Source organism: Heterodontus francisci, chromosome 5 (assembly GCF_036365525.1).
Source record: "Heterodontus francisci isolate sHetFra1 chromosome 5, sHetFra1.hap1, whole genome shotgun sequence".
In the NCBI taxonomy this organism is placed as follows: Eukaryota; Metazoa; Chordata; class Chondrichthyes; order Heterodontiformes; family Heterodontidae; genus Heterodontus; species Heterodontus francisci.
In genome coordinates this window covers 129,492,260-129,514,558 of record NC_090375.1, presented here as the reverse complement: position 1 = coordinate 129,514,558, position 22,299 = coordinate 129,492,260, and the positions used below count along the sequence as shown (strand labels likewise).

At 43.8% G+C, this 22,299-nt stretch overlaps 1 protein-coding gene across 2 annotated transcripts in view; it reads left to right on the top strand.

Moving 5' to 3' along the window:
• LOC137370045 (adenosine deaminase-like) overlaps positions 1-21,918 on the top strand; it is an 88,793-nt gene extending 66,875 nt beyond the window's left edge. For both annotated transcript variants that reach the window (XM_068032089.1, XM_068032090.1), the window contains exons 10-11: positions 9,710-9,839; positions 20,100-21,918. In XM_068032089.1, coding sequence (XP_067888190.1) covers positions 9,710-9,839; positions 20,100-20,204 — 235 coding nt within the window. In that variant the 3' untranslated portion in view covers positions 20,205-21,918. The remainder of the gene's footprint in view (positions 1-9,709; positions 9,840-20,099) is intronic.
• The last annotated feature ends 381 nt before the right edge of the window (positions 21,919-22,299 follow it).

The window sequence follows — 22,299 nt, the reverse complement described above, 5'->3', positions numbered from 1 at the left end:
TACATCCTGGTTTCCTGCACTTAAGTCATCCCTCATTATTGTGCTAATACCATCATTAATTAACAGAGCTACCCCTCCACCTTTTCCTAGCTTCCTGTCCTTCCTAAATGCGATGTATCATTCAATATTCAGGTCCCAATCTATGTCATCCTGCAGCCATGTCTCTGTCATGGCTATCAGATCATACTTATTTATTTCTATTTGCACTCTCAGTTCATCTGTTTTGTTTTGAATGCTACGTGCATTCAGATACAGAGCCTTTAGTTTTGTCCTTTTATTATTTTTGTAACCTCTAGCCTTATGTGTTGATTTACTCTAAGATTTGTATGCTCTGTCCCTTCCTGTCACAGTCTGTTTATCATTTCCCATATTAATACCATTCTCTCTTACCTTGTCTCTACTCCTTGATTTACCATATCTTCCCAAATTTGATCCCTTGCCCCCACTATTTACTTTAAAACCCTCTCTACCTCCCTAGTTATGCAGCTTGTGGCTGGTCCCAGCATGGTTCAGGGGGCGACTGTCCCAATGGTATAGCGACCACTTTCCCCAGTACTGGGTGCCAGTGCCCCGCGAACCGAAACCCACTTCTACCACACCAGTCTTTGAGCCACGCATTAATTTCTCTAATCTTATTTGACCTATGCCAATTTGCACGTGGCTCAGGTAAGAATCCAGAGATTATTACCTTTGAGGTTCTGCTTCTTAATTTGGTGCCTAGTTCCTCATACTGTCATTGTTCAATGACATTGACAGGCTGGTTCAATGCAGAGTGCAGGAGGGCATGCCAGGAGCAGCACCAGGCATAGCTCAAAATGAGGTGTCAGCCTGGTGAGGCTAGAACCCAGGACTACTTGCGTGCCAAACAGCGGAAGCAGCATGCGATAGACAGAACTAAGCAATCCTACAACCAACGGATCAGATCCATCCTCTGCAGTCATGCCACATCCATTCGTGAATGGTGGTGCAAAATTAAACAACTGACAGGAGGAGGTGGCTCCACAAATATCCCCATCCTCAGTGATGGGAGAGCACAGCACATCAGTGCAAAAGATAAGGCTGAAGCATTTGTAACAATTTGTGACAGAAGTGCCAAGTGGATGATTCATCTCAGCCTCCTTCTGAAGTCCCCAACATCAGAGATGCCAGTCTTCAGCCAATTCAATTCACTTTGCATGATATCAAGAAATAACTGAAGGCACTGGATACTGCAAAGGCTGTGGGCCCTGACAACATCCCAGCACTAGGACTGAAGACCTGTGCTCCAGAACTAGCTGCGCTCCTAGCCAAGCTGTTCCAGTACAGCTATAACACTGGTATTTACCCAGCAATGTGCAAAATTGCCAAGCTCTGTCCTGTACACAAAAAGCAGTACAAATCGAACCTGGGCAATTATCGCCCCATCAGCCTACTCTCAAGCATCAGTAAAGTGATGGAAGATGTCGCCAACAATGCTATCAAGCGGCACTTGCTTAGCAATAACCTGCTCAGTGACGCACAGTTTGGGTTCCCCAGGGCCACTCAGCTCCTGACCTCATTACAGCCTTGGTTCAAACATGGACAAAAGAGCTGAACTCAGGATGTGCGGTGCGAATGACTACCCTTGACATCAAGGCAGCATTTGACCAAGTATGGCATCAAGGAGCCCTTGTAAAATTGGTATCAATGGGAATCAGGGGAAAAACTCTTTGCTGGTTGGAGTCATACCTGGCGCAAAGGAAGAAGGTTGTGGATGTTGGATGTCAATCATCTCAACTCCAGGACATCACTGCAGGAGTTCCTCAGGGTAATGTCCTAGACCCAACTATCTTCAGTTGCTTCACCTTCCTACAATCATAAAGTCAGAAGTGGGGATGTTCGCTGATGATTGCACAATGTTCAGCACCATTCATGACTCCTCAGATTCTAAAGCAATCCGTGTAGAATTGCAGACAGACCAGGACAGTGCCCTGGCTTGGGCTGATAAGTGGCAAGTAACATTCGCGCCACACAAGTGCCAGGCAATGACCATCTCCAACAAGAGAGAATCTAACCATCTTGCCTTGACATTCAATGGCATTACGATCACTGAATGCCCCACTATCAACATCCTGGGGGGTTACCATTGACCAGAAACTGAATTGGAATAGCCACATAAATACCCTGGCTTCAACAGCAGGTCAGAGGCTCGGAATCCAGCGGCGAGTAACTCACCTTCTGACTCCCAAAAGCCTATCCACCATCTACAAGGCACGTCAGGAGTGTGATGGAATACTCTCCACTTGCCTGGATGAGTGCAGCTCCAACAACACTCAAGAGACTCAAAATCACCCAGGACAAAGCAGCCTGCTTGATTGGCACCCCATACACAAACATTTACTCCCTTCACCACCGACGCACAGTGGCAGCAGTGTGTACCATCTACAAGATACACTGCAGCAATGTACCCAGTCTCCTTCGACAGCATCTTCCAAACCCGCGACCTCTATCACCTAGAAGGACAAGGGCAGCAGTTGCATGGAAACACCACCACCTGCAAGTTCCCTCCAAGCCACACACCATCCTGACTTGGACTTATATTGCCCTTCTTTCACTGTTGCTGGGTCAAAATCCTGGAACTCCCTTCCTAACAGCAGAATGGGTGTAACTACTCCATATGGATTGCAGTGGTTCAAGAAGGCAGCTCACCACCACCTTCTCAAGGGCAATTAGGGATGGGCAATAAATGCTGACCTTGTCAGTGACGCCCGTATCTCATGAACGAATAAAAAAAAGATAGTGAAATTGCATAGCTGCTGGGCTGCCCATGCGAAAGGCTTGTGCTCATGGCACATTCACAGAGCTTCCAACTCTTTGGAAGTTATATCACCTATATTGGACTTTACTCACCAGGATCTGATCTTCCCTGCTGTCAGCCTTCACTGCAGCATGGTAGCTTTTGCAGCTCTACTTTGGACCTCTGATGAGGAACAAGAGGAGCACCAATACCAACAGCACCAGGAGCAACACCCGCATCAACACCAGCTGCCTTCTCCTCAGGCACATTCCACCTCACAGGACAGAAGGTTTGAGCACTGAGATCCAGCTCCAAGAAGGCAGGACCCCCAACACAGGCTATACAGGCAGAGGATCAGCTTTCTGTACAGGTCTGAGCCCGAGTGCCTCATAGCCTCAGACTTACATGGCAGGTTGCTGCTGAAGTCTGCAGTCTCCTAAAGTAAGACCTCCTTCACTGTGGGCCAGTGGTGTCAAGATACCTGTCACTGGAGGTACCACCCTCCCCCACCCCACCACCGGTTCTCTGCCTCTCTGCCTGGACCTCTGCGCTCTCTTCTGCAAGGAGAGAGAGCATAGTGTTATGTGTGAAAAATGGATTATGTGAAGAGGATGCAATGATGACATTTGTGGAGGGTGATTGTAAGGCATGGGTGTGTGATGGCAATAGGACGAGGCTGAGTGTGAATGTTTGTTGTCCAGATGGGGATGTGAGGAGGTGCCTGGAGAGAGAGGAATGAGTGGAGCTATGTTGGTCTGAGGTATGTTGTGCAGGTGAATGCTGGAGAAGTCAGAATGTGGGGCTTGGCACCTGAAAGTGTTATGCCATTCACCTTTCCTGCCCTCTTGAACTCCTTGAACCTCCAGGCACAGTCTCCAGGTTCGAAGGGCCACACTCCTGCTGCTCAATTACTTGGCCACTTCCATCCACACCTGTTTGGTTTGAGAGACTGGCCTTGTCCTCCCATCTGCAGGAGACAGCACCTCACTTCAATCCCTCAGATTCCACAGCAGAACCTCCAGGGAAAAATCAGTGACTCGGGGCATGGGTCCCACATCTCCTTTTCATACACATAGTCGCTGAAGCCTCAGGTGTCATTTTAACTAGAAATCCTTCCTTTGACTGAGTGTGGGTCATCATCACTTGCATTCTAGGATTGGTCCAGGAAACCTGGGTGCTAATGCCATGGCTAAGTTAAAGAGCCACAGCAAAGTCCGTTGATAAAACAAATGGATTCCTGACCCACTGCCACCCCAAACCGTACCACCCCCGCCCCCTCAACCCGGACCCCATTGTGAGCAGGTCTATTTCAGTAAAATGCTGTCCAACTACCCCAATGTTCTTCCTGCTTATCTATCGTCCTCAAGCCGCCATACACTCCAAGTTCACTAAACATATCCCACCTGGTGCTAAAACTGACTCGTTCAGCACCCTTGCCCTTGCTGATCTATATTGGCTTGCCATCATGTTCAACTGAAAATCATTACCCTCAACCTTTATGTCTTTCATGCACACCGGCCCCACCCCGTCCCAAAATACTACAGCCTTGACATTGCGGAACGCAACCCTATTCCGTCACGCACATGCCCGCTGCCATTTTTATAGTGGTGGATATTTGAATATCTGAGTGTCCCATTGTGGAGTGCAGGACTTTTAATATATTTAAATTAGACTCCTACAGTGCAATTGGGAGCTGATTTGAATTTAATTGCTGCTGTCTGGGTTTCCCAACAGTTGGGAAAGTTGGTAGTGTCATAGTCATTATGGCACAGAAGGAGGCTATTCAGCCCATCAAGTCTGTTCCAGCTCTCTATAGAGCAATCCAGTCAGTCCTAATCCCCTGCTCTATCCCTGTAACTGTGCAAGTATATTTCCCTCAAGCACCCATACAATTTCCTTTTGAAACCATTCATCGTCTCTGCTTCTACCACCCTCGTAGACAATGAGTTTCAGGTCATTACTACTCGCTGCGTAAAAAAATAAAATTTCTTCCTCACATCCCCCCTGCATCTCTTGCCCACAACCTTAAATCTGTGTCCCCTAGTCCTTGTACTATCCGCTAATGGGAACAGCTTTTCTTTGACTACCTTATCTAAACTTGTCATAATCTTGTACACCTCTTTGAAATCTTCCCTCAATCTCCTTTGCTGCAAGGAGAACAACACCACCTTCTCCAACCTAACCTTGTAGCTAAATTTTCTTATCCATAGAACCATTCCGGTGAATGTCCTCTGCACCGTCTCAAGGATCCTCCCATCCTTCCTAAAGTATAGTGACCAGAATGCCATACTCCAGTTGTGGCCTAACTAGAGCTTATTATGGCCACATGGTGAAGTTTGGGTGGTTACCACTGTTCAACTCCCACTTGACTGCAGCAAGTGGGTTATATTATTAGGGTTTAACCTCTTGGTGTTTTATTTGTCAAATAGACAGTGACAGGTTTTCTTGTAGGTTGAAAGCAGAAAATCAATTGTTTATTGATCAATATGCCTTATTCTGAAATTCTTGTAACCATATTCACTCACTAGCTAGAAACATAAAGGCAGACTGTAAACGTTTCTTTAGGTATGTGAAAAGGAAATGATTAGCAAGGATGAATGTGGGTCCATTGCAGGTGGAGACAAGAGAGTTTGTGATGGAGAATGAGGAGATGGTGGAGAGACTTACATTGTGTCTGTCTTCACAGAGGAAGACACAGAAAATCTCCCAGAAATACTAGGGAACCAAGGGACTTATAAAAATGAGGAACTGAAAGAAATTAGTATTAATAAAGAGGTAGTACTTGAAAAATTAATTAGCTTTAAAGTTGATAAATCTCCTGGACCAAATGAACTACATCCCAGAGTATTGAAGGAGGTGGCTATAAAGATAGCAGATGCATTGGTGGTTATCTTTCAAAATTCTATAGATTCTGGAAGGGTTCCTGCAGACTGGAAAGTAGCAAATGCAACCCCACTATTTAAGAAGGGAGCGAGAAAGAAAACTGAGAACTACAGACCTGTTAGTTTGACATCAGTAGTAGGAAAATGTTAGAATCTATTATAAAGGAGGAGATAACCGAACACTTGGAAAATAATGAAGAAGAGCAGGGGAGTTATCCCTAGTGTCCTGGCCAATATTTATCCTTCAATCAACATCACAAAAGCAGATCATCTGGTCATTTTCACTTTGCAGTTTATGGGAGCTTTCTATGCAAAAGTTGGCTGCTGCATTTCCTACATTACAATAGTGAATACACTTCAAAAGTACTTCATTGGCTGTAAACCGTTTTGAGCCGCCTGGTGGTTGTGAAAAGCTCGATATAAATGCAAGTCTTTTTTTTTTCAATACTACAAGTCGTCCCTGATCACTATTGCCACCCATCTCCCTTTTTTCCTTCCCTATCTTTCCTGAAAACTTTGTATGCTTGAATATTAAGCATTTAGTCCTCATCATTTTTAAGCCACATTTCCGTTATTGCCACCACATGATATTCCCACATGGCTATTTGTGCCTGTAGCTCACCAACCTTATTCACTACACTTTGTTTGTCTACATAAATGCATTCTGAACTTGTCATTCTACTCCTAGTAGTCCTTAGTTTGCTCCTATATAATATGGTACTACTTCCTTGTCTACTACTGTCTAACACTCTCACTTTGTGAACCTTATTCCTCTTTTCTACCTCTATATGCTGATGCCCAACCTCCTGCCAATTTAGTTTAAACCCTCCCCAACCACATTGGTGAACTCCTCGCGAGGATATTAGCCCCAGTCCTGTTGAGGTGGAACCCGTCTCTTTTGATTAGGCGCCTCCTGCCCCAGAACTGGTCCCAATGCCGCATGATTTCCTACTTTTTAACTTCCTCCCAAGTTTCTGAAAGTCTGACTATAGGATCGCTATACCTGTTCTCTCTATGTCATTGGTACCAACGTGTACCACAACTTCTGGCTCACTCCCTTCTCCCTCCAGAATATTCTGCACCGTGTCCGTGATGTTCTTTACCCTGGCATCAGGGAGGCAACACACCATGCGGGACTCACGATGATGGTTACAGAAATGCCTGCCTGTCCCCCTAACTCTGGAACCTATGTAACGAAGATGGGAGCTGCTATCTCCCCAAATGGCTGCTTCAGCACTCCTCATGGGCCAGAAGGAACAGGATTGCTCCCTTAAAATCCCTCAAGGAAACCTTTGGCCTCATGCATCCTGGATCACCAGCCTTTCCCTAGCCCGCCGATTGCAAGTCTCTCCTCTTCCCAAACACCTACTCCCCCACCGCCCCCCCCCCACCACCAAACCCGACCTAGCCTCCTCCCAGCCCTTCTGATCGCAGACTAACCCCTCTCCCCCACTGCCGATTACCAGCGATCTTCCCCAAGGATCCCCAGCTGTGGCCTCCTGCCACTGGTGTTAAACTGCTGCCCACTGACCAGGCTGTCCATTTGGCCAGCAACTGAGAAGGAGGTGGAGCTAAAAGATATTAATGAGGCCCTGTTGATAAGATTGGTCTGCTGGGTTCCTTGGCTGTTTTCGGCCTCACCCACACCCTCCCTCCCTCCCTCTCTCCCTTTAATATCCCCTGATATTAACTTTCTCTCACTCTGTGGCCCTCCATCGGCAGTAAAGGCCATGTTGTACTTTCTTAATCTCTTTTGTAAGATTTTGTGTGCCTTCCTCACTGCTTTTCCATGACCCTTTGTAAACCTTCTCCAAACCTATCTTTTTGACCAAGGCTTTTGTTAGGCAACATTGATCTTCAGTCTGTGATTCACTCTCATATGAACACACACAAAACCGTACAAGTATCTTACACAGTGGCCCTCATTTTCTTGACCCATCTCTATTCTGAGATGTGGATAACATGGTTCTATATACATTGAAGTTCTTGTACATAATGTTCAAGATGCAATCTATGCAGGTGCTCAACCTAATTGAAAAACGTTAACTGGAAAGATTTCTGCAGGGACCAGGCAACGCCATGCAATACCCAGTTTCCTGGTTTCCACTGTTCAAATCTCACTAGTGGGAGCATTGCTGTCAATATCCAATAGTTTTCTAGTTAGTCAATAAGCAGTTGGCAACATAAATAGGTGAAAAACAATATTGGACAATGGAAAGCCAGCTAAAATATTATAGCAGCTGTTACTTTCAGCTGAGGCCCTTTTAGGGAAATGGTATACAGCATTAAATATTCAATGCTCTTTCCTTGCCAGGGATTTGGAATTGCTCTAATCCATGTCTGGACTAAGAGTTAGCACGAAATAAAAACAAAAGATGCTGGAAATACTCAGCAGGTCAGGTAGTATCTGTGGAGACAGGAACAGAGTTAATATTTCAGGTCAATGACCTTTCATCAGAATTGGAAAAAGTTAGAGATGTAATAGGTTTTAAACAAGTACAAGGTCAAGGAAAGTTGGGTGGGAAGGGAAGACAAAAGGGGTCTGTGACAGGGTGGAAGACAGAAGAGATTAAATGACAAAAGGGATGATGTTGCAAGAGAAAAGGAGATGGTCATGGGGCAAGTAAAGCTGCAAAAGATAGAACTAGAAAAGTAAATGGGAATAGTAGAATCATCACCAAATCATTTTGTCGCCTTCCTTTCACCTTGTCACAGACCTTCTCTTTCGTTCTTTCCCCTCCCCCTTTCCCTGTTTCTGCGCTTATTTAAAACCTGTTACATCTCTAACTTTTTTCCAGTTCTGACACACCTGAAATATTAACTTTGCTTTTCTCTCTACAGATGCTGCCAGACCTGCTGAGTGTTTCGAGCATTTTCAGTTTTTATTTCAGATCTCCAGCATCTGTACTATTTTGCTTTTATAAGGGTTTTGCAAGGGTTAGTTTCTACAAAGGTCACGAGAAATAATACAAATCTGATGTCCCTTTGTAACACTAAATGAGCTATTTATCTCTTTCCATTCCATATACACAGAAATATTAACTAGCAGCCCAGTTTATTCACATTCTCAATCTGCTAAGCATACTGAGAGATTTTAAGAGTCTGCCCTATTGCCTTTTAATATCCTAGTACACTACTTTCTTGCTTAGTTCTTGAAACTCTTCACAGTATAATCCATTCTTCTATATGCAATCTAAATATAAATGCTGCATTCTTCCTCTTTTTCTTCTGGTTACATGCTTTTTTCACTTTAGGTCCTTATTCTCATACTTTAGGAGTGATTCCAGGATCTGGCGCTCCTTGTCGGAAGCAATATTTGCAGGGAGCACAGCTCAAGAAATAATGGGCACTGATTTACCTATTCATGAACAGACAATTACAAGCTGTTCATTCCACATCTTCCTGAGAAATATTCCCCATGAGTAGCCCTGCTCTCTGGAAGTAGTAGATCAAGCTATATCTCCCCATTTTGAAAATGGGAAAGTGCTACCCTCAGACCAGCAACTATGTGATATGCAGCAGCTTGTTTCTGCCTCTGATTTTTTCTCACCGCTTCCTACAAGTGAAATGGCTCCCTGTAATCATGTCTCCTCTGGATGATTTGACAGGGTAGATAGAAACTTTTTCTGCTCGTAGGGGAGTCTTAGACAAGGGGGGCACATAACTTTAAAATTGAAGCCAGGTCATTCAGGAAAGAAATTAGGGAACACTTGTTTACCCGAAAGGTGGTCAAAGTGTGGAAAACTCTCCCACAAAAAGCAATAGAATGTACCTCAAATAATCATATTAAATCTGAGATCATTGCTAGTCAAGGGTGTTAAAGGATCTGGAGCCAAGGTGGGTGGATGGAGCTAGGATACTGATACCAATCACACAAGGCACAACATCAGAAACTGTAATATTCTGAAGTGAATTGAATAGTAGAGTGTAGAATTTTGTTACAAATGTTGCCAGATAATATTATACAGTGGTGCAGCCAAAAAGTAGTAGCTTACGAATAAATTAACTTTGAAACAATTTAAGATATATGCTGATAATCTATTGTTAAGTAATGGAATTGTATATTTTACAGATTCAAGAAAGATAAAGCCAACTTTTCACTCAATACAGATGATCCATTGATTTTCAATTCAACAATTCACACTGATTATAATATAGCTGCAAAGTACATGAATTTTACAGAATTAGATTTCATGACAATGGTAAGTGGGGAAAAATGTGCCCCTCTGCTTATTATTAATGCGAGCTTATTCCATTGCTTATTTGTAGATTCACTACTTGACTTGCAATTATTATTGATGAAAATGTTAGTCAATAATGCCAACCATCCAACAGTCAACATATTTACTAAGTTCATGTGGTGCTGATATTTTAGCTCTTGATTTTTGGCTTCACTGCAGCAGCTTTATTGCAGGACAACAAGAGGTTCAGGGGCTGTGTGAATTGACATTTATATCCCATTTTTCAGTAGTTCACAACAAATCAGAGCACTCTTTTATCTTCATCACAATCTGATTATTTTGAAAAACAACCAGCTAGAAGACGATTAAAGCTACATATAGCTCTAAAGGGTTTTGCTGATCAACATCTGGTAGAAGTCCGGCTGAATGCTGACTGCTCGGCCAGTAAGGAATACAAACCCTCTTCTCTTCATTATACCAGACCAGATTTGCCAGAAACTACCAATGCACTACTGGGGAATACAATTGTAACCCTTGCTAGATCAGACATGCAGCTAGCATCTGATTGGTAGCTAAGTATAATTTAAAATAATGAAAAAAAGAATACTGTCCTCAAATATTGCAGCACATCATTGGGAATTTCCTTGGGAGATTCTCCCAAATGGCCACTATTTGTGTGGTTTATCCAGGGTTTATGCTGACCTTGCACCCTATTTTTATTGGCCAATTGGTGCAAGCCCTGAGGAAATTCCCACCAATAGTTATTTCACTCTGTTCAGTAGAAATGGTAACTGGGTTCCATGATGAAGGAAGCATGGAAGTGATACATTTTTTACAGAATAAAATAATCCATTCATACTTAAAATAGTTCATGCTGGAAAAATTCAAGAGTTTCTCATACAACGTATTGACTTTGACTGGTTGGTATTCATTGTCATCTGAGTAAGACAATGGATGACTATTCTTGTGTGTTTCATGATGGTGAATGTCAGCTGGCTACTCAAACATATGAAGCATCATAACCAAGCTCGGTCTTGTTTTGTAAAGTATATTGACTAGATTATCCATGCCCAGTAGTTTATTTACCCATTCAATGAATCACAGTAAGTTTTAAAGGCATGGCTTTTTACATCTAAATTCATGCAGGCTGCTTCCTGGATATTTGCATTCTTTAAATCTTCACTAACGGCATAATTTAGAAGGCCTCAAAGCATTTTCCTTCTGTGTTCAGCTAATTGTTTTTTAATTGCCATGTTTGTACCTTACTCCTTATTAAAATTACATTTGTATCCTTCAATCCTCAACACATCGGTCCTTAGGTTCTTATCTAGTATTTATGGAATCTAAAAGAAATTAAGCAAAGCAACACTAATTTGCACCTAGAATCTACAAGGAATTAAATCATGCATGTATCCCATCTGGCTCAGGACTCTTGTTTATTCATTCCACTTTCCACATTACACATCCTTTTTTAACTTCTGTATATGCCATCAATCCTTTCCTTTTGGGCCTCCTTATCTCGAGAGACAATGGGTAAGCGCCTGGAGGTGGTCAGTGGTTTGTGAAGCAGCGCCTGGAGTGGCTATAAAGGCCAATTCTGGAGTGACAGGCTCTTCCACAGGTGCTGCAGAGAAATTTGTTTGTCGGGGCTGTTGCACAGTTGGCTCTCCCCTTGCGCCTCTGTCTTTTTTCCTGCCAACTACTAAGTCTCTTCGACTCGCCACAATTTAGCCCTGTCTTTATGGCTGCCCGCCAGCTCTGGCGAATGCTGGCAACTGACTCCCATGACTTGTGATCAATGTCACACGATTTCATGTCGCGTTTGCAGACGTCTTTATAGCGGAGACATGGACGGCCGGTGGGTCTGATACCAGTGGCGAGCTCGCTGTACAACATGTCTTTGGGGATCCTGCCATCTTCCATGCGGCTCACATGGCCAAGCCATCTCAAGCGCCGCTGACTCAGTAGTGTGTATAAGCTGGGGATGTTGGCCGCCTCGAGGACTTCTGTGTTGGAGATACGGTCCTGCCACCTGATGCCAAGTATTCTCCGGAGGCAGCAAAGATGGAATGAATTGAGACGTCGCTCTTGGCTGGCATACGTTGTCCAGGCCTCGCTGCCATAGAGCAAGGTACTGAGGACACAGGCCTGATACACTCGGACTTTTGTGTTCCGTGTCAGTGCGCCATTTTCCCACACTCTCTTGGCCAGTCTGGACATAGCAGTGGAAGCCTTACCCATGCGCTTGTTGATTTCTGCATCTAGAGACAGGTTACTGGTGATAGTTGAGCCTAGGTAGGTGAACTCTTGAACCACTTCCAGAGCGTGGTCGCCAATATTGATGGATGGAGCATTTCTGACGTCCTGCCCCATGATGTTCGTTTTCTTGAGGCTGATGGTTAGGCCAAATTCATTGCAGGCAGCCGCAAACCTGTCGATGAGACTCTGCAGGCACTCTTCAGTGTGAGATGTTCAAGCAGCATCGTCAGCAAAGAGGAGTTCTCTGATGAGGACTTTCCGTACTTTGGACTTCGCTCTTAGACGGGCAAGGTTGAACAACCTGCCCCCTGATCTTGTGTGGAGGAAAATTCCTTCTTCAGAGGAATTGAACGCATATGAAAGTAGCAGGGAGAAGAAAATCCCAAAAAGTGTGGGTGCGAGAACACAGCTCTGTTTCACACCACTCAGGATAGGAAAGGGCTCTGATGAGGAGCCACCATGTTGAATTGTGCCTTTCATATTGTCATGGAATGAGGTGATGATACTTAGTAGCTTTGGTGGACATCCAATCTTTTCTAGTAGTCTGAAGAGACCACGTCTGCTGACGAGGTCAAAGGCTTTGGTGAGATCAATGAAAGCAATGTAGAGGGGCATCTGTTGTTCACGGCATTTCTCCTGTATCTGACGAAGGGAGAACAGCATGTCAATGGTCGATCTCTCTGCACGAACAATCAATCAAAGAGTACCATTTGATATGACTGACCTATTTTTACAGATGTGTTGTGAAGGGTGGAAGAAGTTGGGATTTATTTGTGAATTATTGAGGGGGCTGGGGCAGAGTTATTCACAAGTTGGTGAGGTTGGGGGAAGGCAATGAGGTGATAAGCAGGACACGGAAGTGCACAGCTTGTAATAGATAGTGAGGCCAGGGGAATGACCATGGGTGTGGCTGACAAACATTATGTGAAGAGTGAGATTAAATCAAGGCAGCAAGACGGAGATGTTAGATGTGAGAGGGCTGGGAGAGTTTAGGTGTATGTTGTAATCATTGACATTGAGAAGGTGCTTGGTGTAGAGGCTTAATGAGGAGATCTTGGTGAGGAAGTTAGTGTGCAGCTTTGGAGGGCCGTGTACCACATGTAGTTTAAGTGAGAAGTAGAAGGGACGGAAGAAGGTGAGGTACTCAAACCAAAAGCTACCTGTGAATTTAAGAGAAACACCAAGATAGGATTCAATAAGAGCTACAACACCATTGCAGCAGATTGGTGGATAAAATCCTGTAGCCATGTGGGGAGGTTTTAGGGAGTGGGACGGAGTTGCTTCCAGTAGCCAGCTTTCTGCAGTGTCAGGATGGCAATGTATTCATCTAGAATGAGGCCATGAATTTGTAAGAGAAAGAGCATTCTCAAGGTGGTAATGTGGAGCAGGATGGTGGTTTCTGACCCACTTGCAGGATTAAAGGGTGCAGTGGAGAAGGCAAGAGGGATAAGAGGAGTTACAGAGGTTAATCTCCAAGGAGCACGTTGAGTAAATGATATAGTTTTATCCTTTATATAGACCTGCCAGTTTGATCTAATTGTCAAACTTTTTTGAATCCCTCTTGCTGCTCTCTACAATTTGTCTCTCTACTTCTTTCGCTTTTTGTAACATTTCCTTTTGTTGTGCTTCGTTGACTATTTTAGGAATCCACCCTTTTTTGTTTCCCTGTATTTTAAAAGTTTTTTCTTAATATTCCTTTAACTTTCTTGTGAAATTTCTGATCCATATCTTGTATGCTTTTTAAAATGGAATACATGTTCTGATCTCATCCTGTTTAATAAGGCTTAAATGCATTTTATTTTTCTTCTGTAGATCTATTTTTAAGTATGGATTCGAATTAATATTGCCTTTGATATTTGTTACGGCCACTTGGTGAGGGGTGTGGGTGGTACCCACTGCTCAACTCCTACCTGACCGCAGCAAGTGTTTTTTCTTATTAGGGTTTAACCCCTTTGTGTTTTATTTGTCAGATGAATAGATAGCGACAGGTTTTCTGGTAAGTTTAGAACAAAAGACTAATTACTTATTGAGCAATAAGCCTTATCCTGAAATTGTCGCAACCACATCCACTCACGTACACACTCACATGATGAGACAGATTGTGAGGAAAAGGGGTGAGTGGTTTCCAAAGTGAGGTAGGATTTCGGGATTCATGGTAAACTTGTTGAATTCTCTTGGACGTAAAGTTCTCATTGGTTGCAGGCCTGAAGTGTTTGTAGATTCCTCTCTTGGTTGAAAGTTCAGTTTGAAGACAGAGAATCACTTCAAATTTACTGCTGCATAAGTTGAAAAGGTGGAATTTACAGCAGGGTGTCTCTCTACTGGCTTGCTAGATTTTCTCTGCAGCTTTTAGCTGGACAGGCTTCTTGGTGATGCTTATTTATGGGTCTCTCTTTCTGGGTCTCTCTCTCTCTCTCTCTCTCTTTCCCTCCCTCCCTTCCTCTCTCCCTCCCTCTCTCTCTCTCTCTTTGAGGGCTGCCTTTTTAAGGTAAAATGTTTGTCACATCATTTTCTCGTAGGAGACTCTTTGGTCTCTCCCCCATAGTGATCACACAAAGGCCCAGGATGAGAATAATCCAGTTATGATGTTTTCACTTCATAGCTTCTTTGTTTCAGTAGAGCCTATTCAATTCAGGAATGTTTCAGAATGGGTATAATTGACACCTTTCAACCTGGTCAGACATCCTTTGTTCTAAACTGACAGTGTGGCAATGTTCAAATATACATGCAGCCATCTTTTGCCATATTGTCCATTCTTTCGAAAATGAAGACTCGATTTTTCTACTCTTCAGTTTGAGTTTGTATTTTTCATCATCGTACTTCTCGTGAGCCTTTTTTCAGGTTTCAAAACCTGGTATCCCAAAGTTCTGTAAAGCCTCATTGTTGTTTTTGACCTTGGCTTTGACAATATCAAATCTAACAATACAATGATTTTGCTGCCAAATTAGTAACGAGTTTAATGGTGCACACTGTAATGAATGTGTATATCGCCAAGCAACTTGTTAGGGGAGGCGGAAGAGATACCACATGAATTGTGAATCCCCACAAGTTGCTGGATGATTTGAGCCACTCTGCCATTAGGCTCATGAAAGTGGCAGCTCCCCCAAAAATTTGCACATTCATTTTCCTATTAAACATCCTGCAGAAAGGTAAGGCTGGAACTTAACAACACAAGTAGCTATTTCATGACAGGTTTATGTTTCTAAAATGCCATTCAACTTCTTCAGCCGAGGAAGGGAACAATTGGAATTGAAACAAAAGCAGAAAAGAGAGGCGTGATATCCTCTTCAACCCAGATGGTAGAAGGCGACCGTTGACAGTGACAAAGAGGGCCTGGCTGGAGGTCGCGGAGGAGGTCAGCAGCCGTGGCGTCTTTTGGCGCACATGGATACAGTGCCGCAAGCGCCTCAATGACCTGCTTCGCTCTGCCCGGGTAAGGGGCATTCCTCATTCATCTAATCGTTATTTTGTCAAGGGAGGGTGTATTTGTATTCATGATGCAATGTGGAACCGCTGTGTGATCATTGCCTGGCTGCCTCCTTGCATTGGGATGCAAGATGGGCATATGTGAGATGAACGTTAAGGAGGGATTGATGAGGGCACGATCAGCAATGGCACAGCAGTTAAAAGCCACATCAACACATTTGGGTGATTGCGTGAAATGCGCAAAAAAATGTTTGACCTAATTTTTTTCTTTCATTAGGAAAAGAGGGCACATAACGCCGAAGAGAGGTCCTGGACAGGTGGTGGCCTGGCCTGTCCAGCATTGCTCAGTAGAATGGAGGAGGACGCATTGATGATAGCAGGGGAGGAAGGAGGACGAGCCGTAGCAGATGGCAAGGCTGGTGGATATGGCCATGATTGTGAGTGATCCAGAAAGTGGTGTATTAGTGCATTTCGGGGGGGAGGGGCCAGGGTGGGGAGGTTGATGGGCCAATGTTGTTACGAGTTACTAATGAACATAATTAAGCTCTCAAAAGTCCCATCACACTGATGTGACCATAATGGACTCAAATACATGTTCTCCACTCTGGCTTTCTGATCAAACTGATCAATATGATTTTCCCAGCAGGTGACCGACTGCACGGAACAGGAAGCGTCTCAGTTGTACCACCATTCACCTCTGAGGTTGAGGAGGGCGCCTCAGAGGGCGCACCGTCACATCCTCGCGACGCACCGAGCACCAGCGCAGATACAGACACCTCGGTTGGGATTTGCGTGTCCGTGGATTCGATTTCACATCCAGGTGTCAGCACAGCACAGGTGCCAGGCCAGCCACCTGAGGCAGAATCGGCCGATGCCTCACACAGTCGGAGGAGTGTGGGAGGCCAGGCCAGTGCAGAGCAGCAAGCTGATGACATGCCTTTGAGAACATCCATTCGGCGGGAGATGTTGCAGGTGCAGCAAGTGATCCTTGAAAATCTGGCGGAGCTGCCTTAGACAATGCACAGAATTAATCAGACTCTGGCTACATCCATCCAGAGTATGATTTCTGCTCACTCTCAGGCAATTGAACATTTGGCTTCCCCCATTGACAGATTGGCGGCTGCAGTGGAGGGGCCAGTTCTGGATGCACTTCGTGACGTCAGATCAATTGTGGCCTCCCTGGACCAGAGCATCAGAGAGCAGAATCTGATGCGCTGGCGCCAGGTCGAGGCCGCTCATCCATCTGATGTCACCATTGAGGATCGTCCGAGCCTCACGAGGGCACAGGGGCAGCAGATCGCATATGGGAGCTCCTCTCAGGGGGCCTCTGATGCATCCTCCAGCTCCTTGCTCCCTCTGCCAGGGACATGTGATCAGCGAAATCCCAGGCTGTTACAGGGTACACATGAGATTTCTCAGGAGAACCCTGACATGGCCGCGAGCAGGCAGAGGACGTCCGCCAAAGTCATCACAAGCAGGGTGGCAAACAGTTCAGCCACCTGCCTCTGGTGTGTCTGGTGGCGAGGGATCATGCACCCGAAAGAGCACTCGGAAAAGATTTAAGAAATCGCTTTAACATCACTAATGGTTCACAGGGTGAATTGAAAGGTTTTTTATTTGAATGTGTTATAAAATATTGTAATAAAATCGGGTTCTCTGAGATTTTGTCATGGCTTTCCTGAAGTCAATTCCAACATCGTTGCTCAACAAAAGTAGTTCAACATGTGAGATCTCACACCTGGGTGGCGTTCCTCATGATGTGAAGGATTGCATCGTTGCATTCTCTCTCCCCGTGAAGGTGAGTGAATTTGCTCTTTCAGAGCCTCACAATTAGTCTTGTCATACGGTAATCTCAATTGTGTGAAAATTTACAGACTCTCAATGGAAACGTCTGCCTCTTAAAGACACCCTTGTCTATCGAGCACTTAGATCCAAATTAAATTCAGCTTCCTCTCCATGACCATCAAGTCAGTGGTGTCCAGCTTCATCATCAGAAACATCATCGTCATCTGATGACACATCGCGATGACACTGATCCTTCTCCAGTGCCTCTCCATTTTCAGTCGCCAGGTTATGCAAGGCACAGCAGGCGTCAATTATTCTTGCAACCCTTGAAGGTGCGTACTGCAGTGCTGCACCTGAGCGGACAAGACACCTGAACCTCATCTTAAGCAGGCCTATAGTTTGTTCGATGGTAACTGTGGTGGCCACATGGCTCTCATTGTATCGTTCCTCCGCATGACGCCTTGGATTCCTCACTGGTGTCATGAGCCATGTCATAAGAGGATAACCCCCTGTCGCCAAGTATCCATCCCTCCATTCTGTCTGGAGGCCTGAAAAGTGCAGGTACGTGGGAGTTTTGGAGAATGAAGGCATCATGATAAATCCCAGGGTAACGTGCACACACCTGCATGATTCTCTGACGATGATCACAGACGAGCTTAACGTTCATTGAATGGTATCTCTTGCGGTTAATCAATGCCCCAACTGACCTGCTGGGGCTCTGAAGGCCACATGAGTACAGTCAATCACACCCTGTTCCATTGGAAACCCAGATATAGTGCTGAAGCCTCTGGCTCTCTCAGCCTCACAAGTGTTGTCCGCCTTGAACGTAATGAATTGGTTACCACGTCGGAACAATGCATCAGTCACAACCTTGATGCAGTGGTGCGCTGCTGCTTGTGAGACTCCACACAAGTCTGCTGCTGAGGCTTGGAATGAACCAGACGCATAGAAGTTAAGAGCTATTGTAACCTTTAGAGCGACTGGCATTGGATGGCCTCCGATACAGTTTGAGGAAACATCCACTGCCAACATCTCACAAAGAGATTGACAGTCTCCCGTGACAGCCGCAGTCTTCTTCTGCACTGGCGATCTGACAGCTGCGGGGAGCTCAGATGCAGCCGGTATGCCCCTCCTCGTGGGTGGGCACGTATCCTGACATGTGTTCGCTCCCGGGCGACTCTGCCACCTGCTTTCCCTCCCACATCACGATGGTGCACTGGGTCAGCTTGTTGCACGTTCCCCTGCACATTTGTCCTTCTGTCCCTCATAGGGGCAAGGTCCTCCTCATCTGATGATCCACCTCCACATTGAACAATTCCCATTGCTATACTACTCACCAGATGCGCTGACCACAGGTATTAGCTTCTAGCAGTTAGGACTGGCTCACGAGATCCCCTTCCTTTCACCACATAAATCAAAGTTGATGGGTCCCCATCAGCCGTGCAGAACACTCAGATGAATCCTTTAGCACTAGTTGCAAGTCACACACCTTGTCAGGATATACAAATAGCATTAGAATTATTTCAGAGTAAAACTGAAAATTGTACTTCCAACTCCCTCCTGAATCAATGCCTGCCGCCCTTATGTAGCTGCCGACTGGCCGACACGCCCCACAAGCCGATTTACGAATGTTAAATCAGACCTCAGATGTAAAATGGTAGTCAATTGCTTTGTAAACGACCTCAATTACCTTTCAATTACTTGTATACGGGTGGAGAGCGCAGACTCGCTCATGCCCGACTTCCGACATTGGTAAAATGACATCTGCGTGTAATGACGCCGGGGACACGGCCCGATGTCATCGCGCTTCATTTTACCATCCGGACACCTCCGAAGAGACACGTTTAATGCCGATAAAATTCCGGCTATTATCCCTGTTTCGGCTAAACCAAAATAAGTGAACCAGATAAGTGGTTCATTCCTCAGGGCAATGCCTTGACCAATTAGAGTCAAGTTGCCTGGTTTAAATTTCAATCAGAGCTTGACAGTTAACTCAGTCACTATAAACTGGTGCATTCTCCATGGCACCACCTCTACCAATCAGAGTCCACTTGCCAACCAATCAGCACTCTCTTCTCTTACAGTGCAAATTTGTTGCTTCCCTTACATTGGTATTCTTGCAAGTTGTCCTGATGAGTGCAAGACGAAAAGCTTTGACAAAATGTCTCTATTTTCAGCAATAATTGAAACTGAAGTCTCATTCCTACAGGTAGTAAATTGTTCCTAGATGTTTTAAAAAATTTTATAATTTAAAAAAAGTTCTGACTTTTCTGTCTCTTTTTGTCTCTCTTCATCCAATCTTTCTTTCCCACTGTTTATTTCTCTTTCTGTATCTACTTGGACTTTAATTCATCCTGTTTCCATCGCCATCATTTGCTCAGCTTCTTTCTCTACCCTTAAAAATCTTATAGATTAAGGAGATAGACTTTTGGTCCTGTCATTCACCAGGGTCCTGTATGTGCCACTAACAGCTCGCAATTCCAGCAATTTGTGGTTCAAAGATTTTTTGAGTTGAAGGGTCAGGGAAAAAATGTAACAAATGGGGTAGGTGGTGAGATGTCCTACTTCAGTAAATTCTGGCCCATTCAGTTCCACAGCTTTGAGGCCCTGGTAAGAATAAATTAAAGAGACTGCAACGTGTCTTGATTTTGACACACGGAGGATTTAGAGAGGAGGATACATGAGCACACAGCTTTTGAACATGGAAGGAACATATTTTCAGAATTTCATAAAAATGTTGACCAGCAATTTTTTTAATATTATACCATTATTCAGGTTCAAGGAAGTTTTCACTTCATTTTTGTTTTGCAGAATCTCAACGCAGCTTGCTCTAGTTTCCTTTGTGCAGAGGAAAAAGAAGAACTCCTTAATCAGCTGTACACAGCATATGGAATGAAACAAAATCCTTGCTATTAAAATGTTATGAAAGATAATGCTCAGTGTTAACTAACAACAAATAGTTATTAGCTTCAATCAAGGTGTGTTTTTGCTCTTCAGTACAGTCCCCGCTGCTTATTGTGGGCCCATTCATGCGAATGTGATTTGTCCACTATATTCACTGGCCCTTATAACAAATAAACAATGATAAATAAATAAATGATAAAACATATGGAGGGTGATTCAGAAGCCTACACTCACAACTGATGCATCTGTCAATCTAGCTGAGATTAAACCCCTGCAATCATCAACTGTCTGTAGCTGGAATCTGTCACCTCAATTCTTTATTATTTTTAAGTTGGATTATACTTAACCCAAATTTTTGCATTCATGGGAAAAAATGGCCTATGTGAACTCTTTACAAAGTTTAAAATGGAGCCAGAATGTGTCAAACTCAGCAAGCCAGAAAGAAGGATTCGTAGCAGTGGTAGAAGTTCAAGGCATCAGTGGGTTAGGATTTAATGATAGGTAATCGCGAAGTGCGAACAACTACTTGCAGTGCCTGAAATAGTTGGCCTGTTTAATACAGATTAAGCGCTGCCTTTGTAATTGCCATCTATCACAATGGAAAATGCCCACATTTTTTAATCTCAAAAGTGTTTAGGTTTAAGAGACCGGATTTACCTGTACACTTTCCTAATAATTCTTTCGACTGTTTCTAATGATTTAAATATACATTTGGTATATATCCTCCCAAATTAAAATGCTTCTTTAAGTATGTAGAGGACATTTTAAAAAGTGTTAAGATAAAAGACCAGTGCTAATATTTTATCATTTCAACCCTACTGAAAAGGACTGATCGGCTACTGTAAGGCCTAGATTCTCTTAAAACCAAAGTAAGGAAGTCAAACTGATACGTTGAGATAGTTATTTTTATATAAGCTATAGATGGTACAGCTTTCATCAATATATTATTGAAAAGGTATTAAATTTAATTGCATTTAAAGAGCTATCCGTAATTTAAAACAAAATTGGACTATGGGGGTGGGGATGTGGGCGGGCGATCATGACAATTTAATGAAACTCCATGAGGTTTACTTGTGTTACTGAGCATCAGAACCTAGTAAGTTTGATGCTGAGCCTTACCCTTTATGGAACCCTCATGCAGGGATTTTTCGTCAATAGTTCCTCTTTGACTTTCTTGAGGGATGGAATGAGTCTGTGTTGGGGGAGCATGCGTTGTGTGGGCTTCCAGGAATTGGTTCCAGACTAGTAATCCCTGAGTTACAGGATGAATGCATCTATCACTTCTTGTGCCTGGGATATGTCCCTCAGATGTTCTACCCACCTATTTGTTTTGGGGAGAGAAGAGCTCTGCCACAGTGGGAGGAAGCATTGTTTGCTGTTGCAGTAGGGATTTTCTCTTTCATGGATAAATTTAGCAAATAAAGACCATGACCAGCAGGGTCTGTCAGACCTTCATGCTCTCTGTGAAACTCTGGATCGTTGCCCAGTAAAGCTCAAAGGGAGACAGGACTAGAACTTCTACATTCCGGTATATTTTTAAAAACGGGCTGGCTATGTGATGTATTGTTGGTTAATATGCATATCTCTATCTATTAAGTGCTTCAACAAAATGATGTAAAACTTCTGAAAAATTGAATAATGTTTTAACAATATCTTACAATTTTACTGACCTGAGCTATCAATGGAAAGTAGTTAATTAAAGTTTACTGAAAATGATTAAACTTGAGTGTTTGAAGTCCAATTTATTATTAAACTTAAATGATGAAGGGTCACTGACCGGAAACGTTAACTCTGTTTCTCTCTCCACAGATGCTGCCAGACCTGCGGAGTATTTCCAGCATTTCTTGTTTTTATTTCAGATTTCCAGCATCTGCAGTATTTTGCTTTTATTACTAAACTTGATTGTTAAAATTTTTTAAATTTTTTATTGTTAAGCTTTGATTAGCTCCATTTATCGCAGTTGTAGAAATATTCCCACATTTTATGTCTCTCAATGCCTGTCTACTGTGGCTTCCTGAGGCTTAAAAATACAATGATTACATTTTATGTGACAAGTGCAACATGCAATCAGTCTCAATCATGTAATTAAAACTATAATTCATGGAGC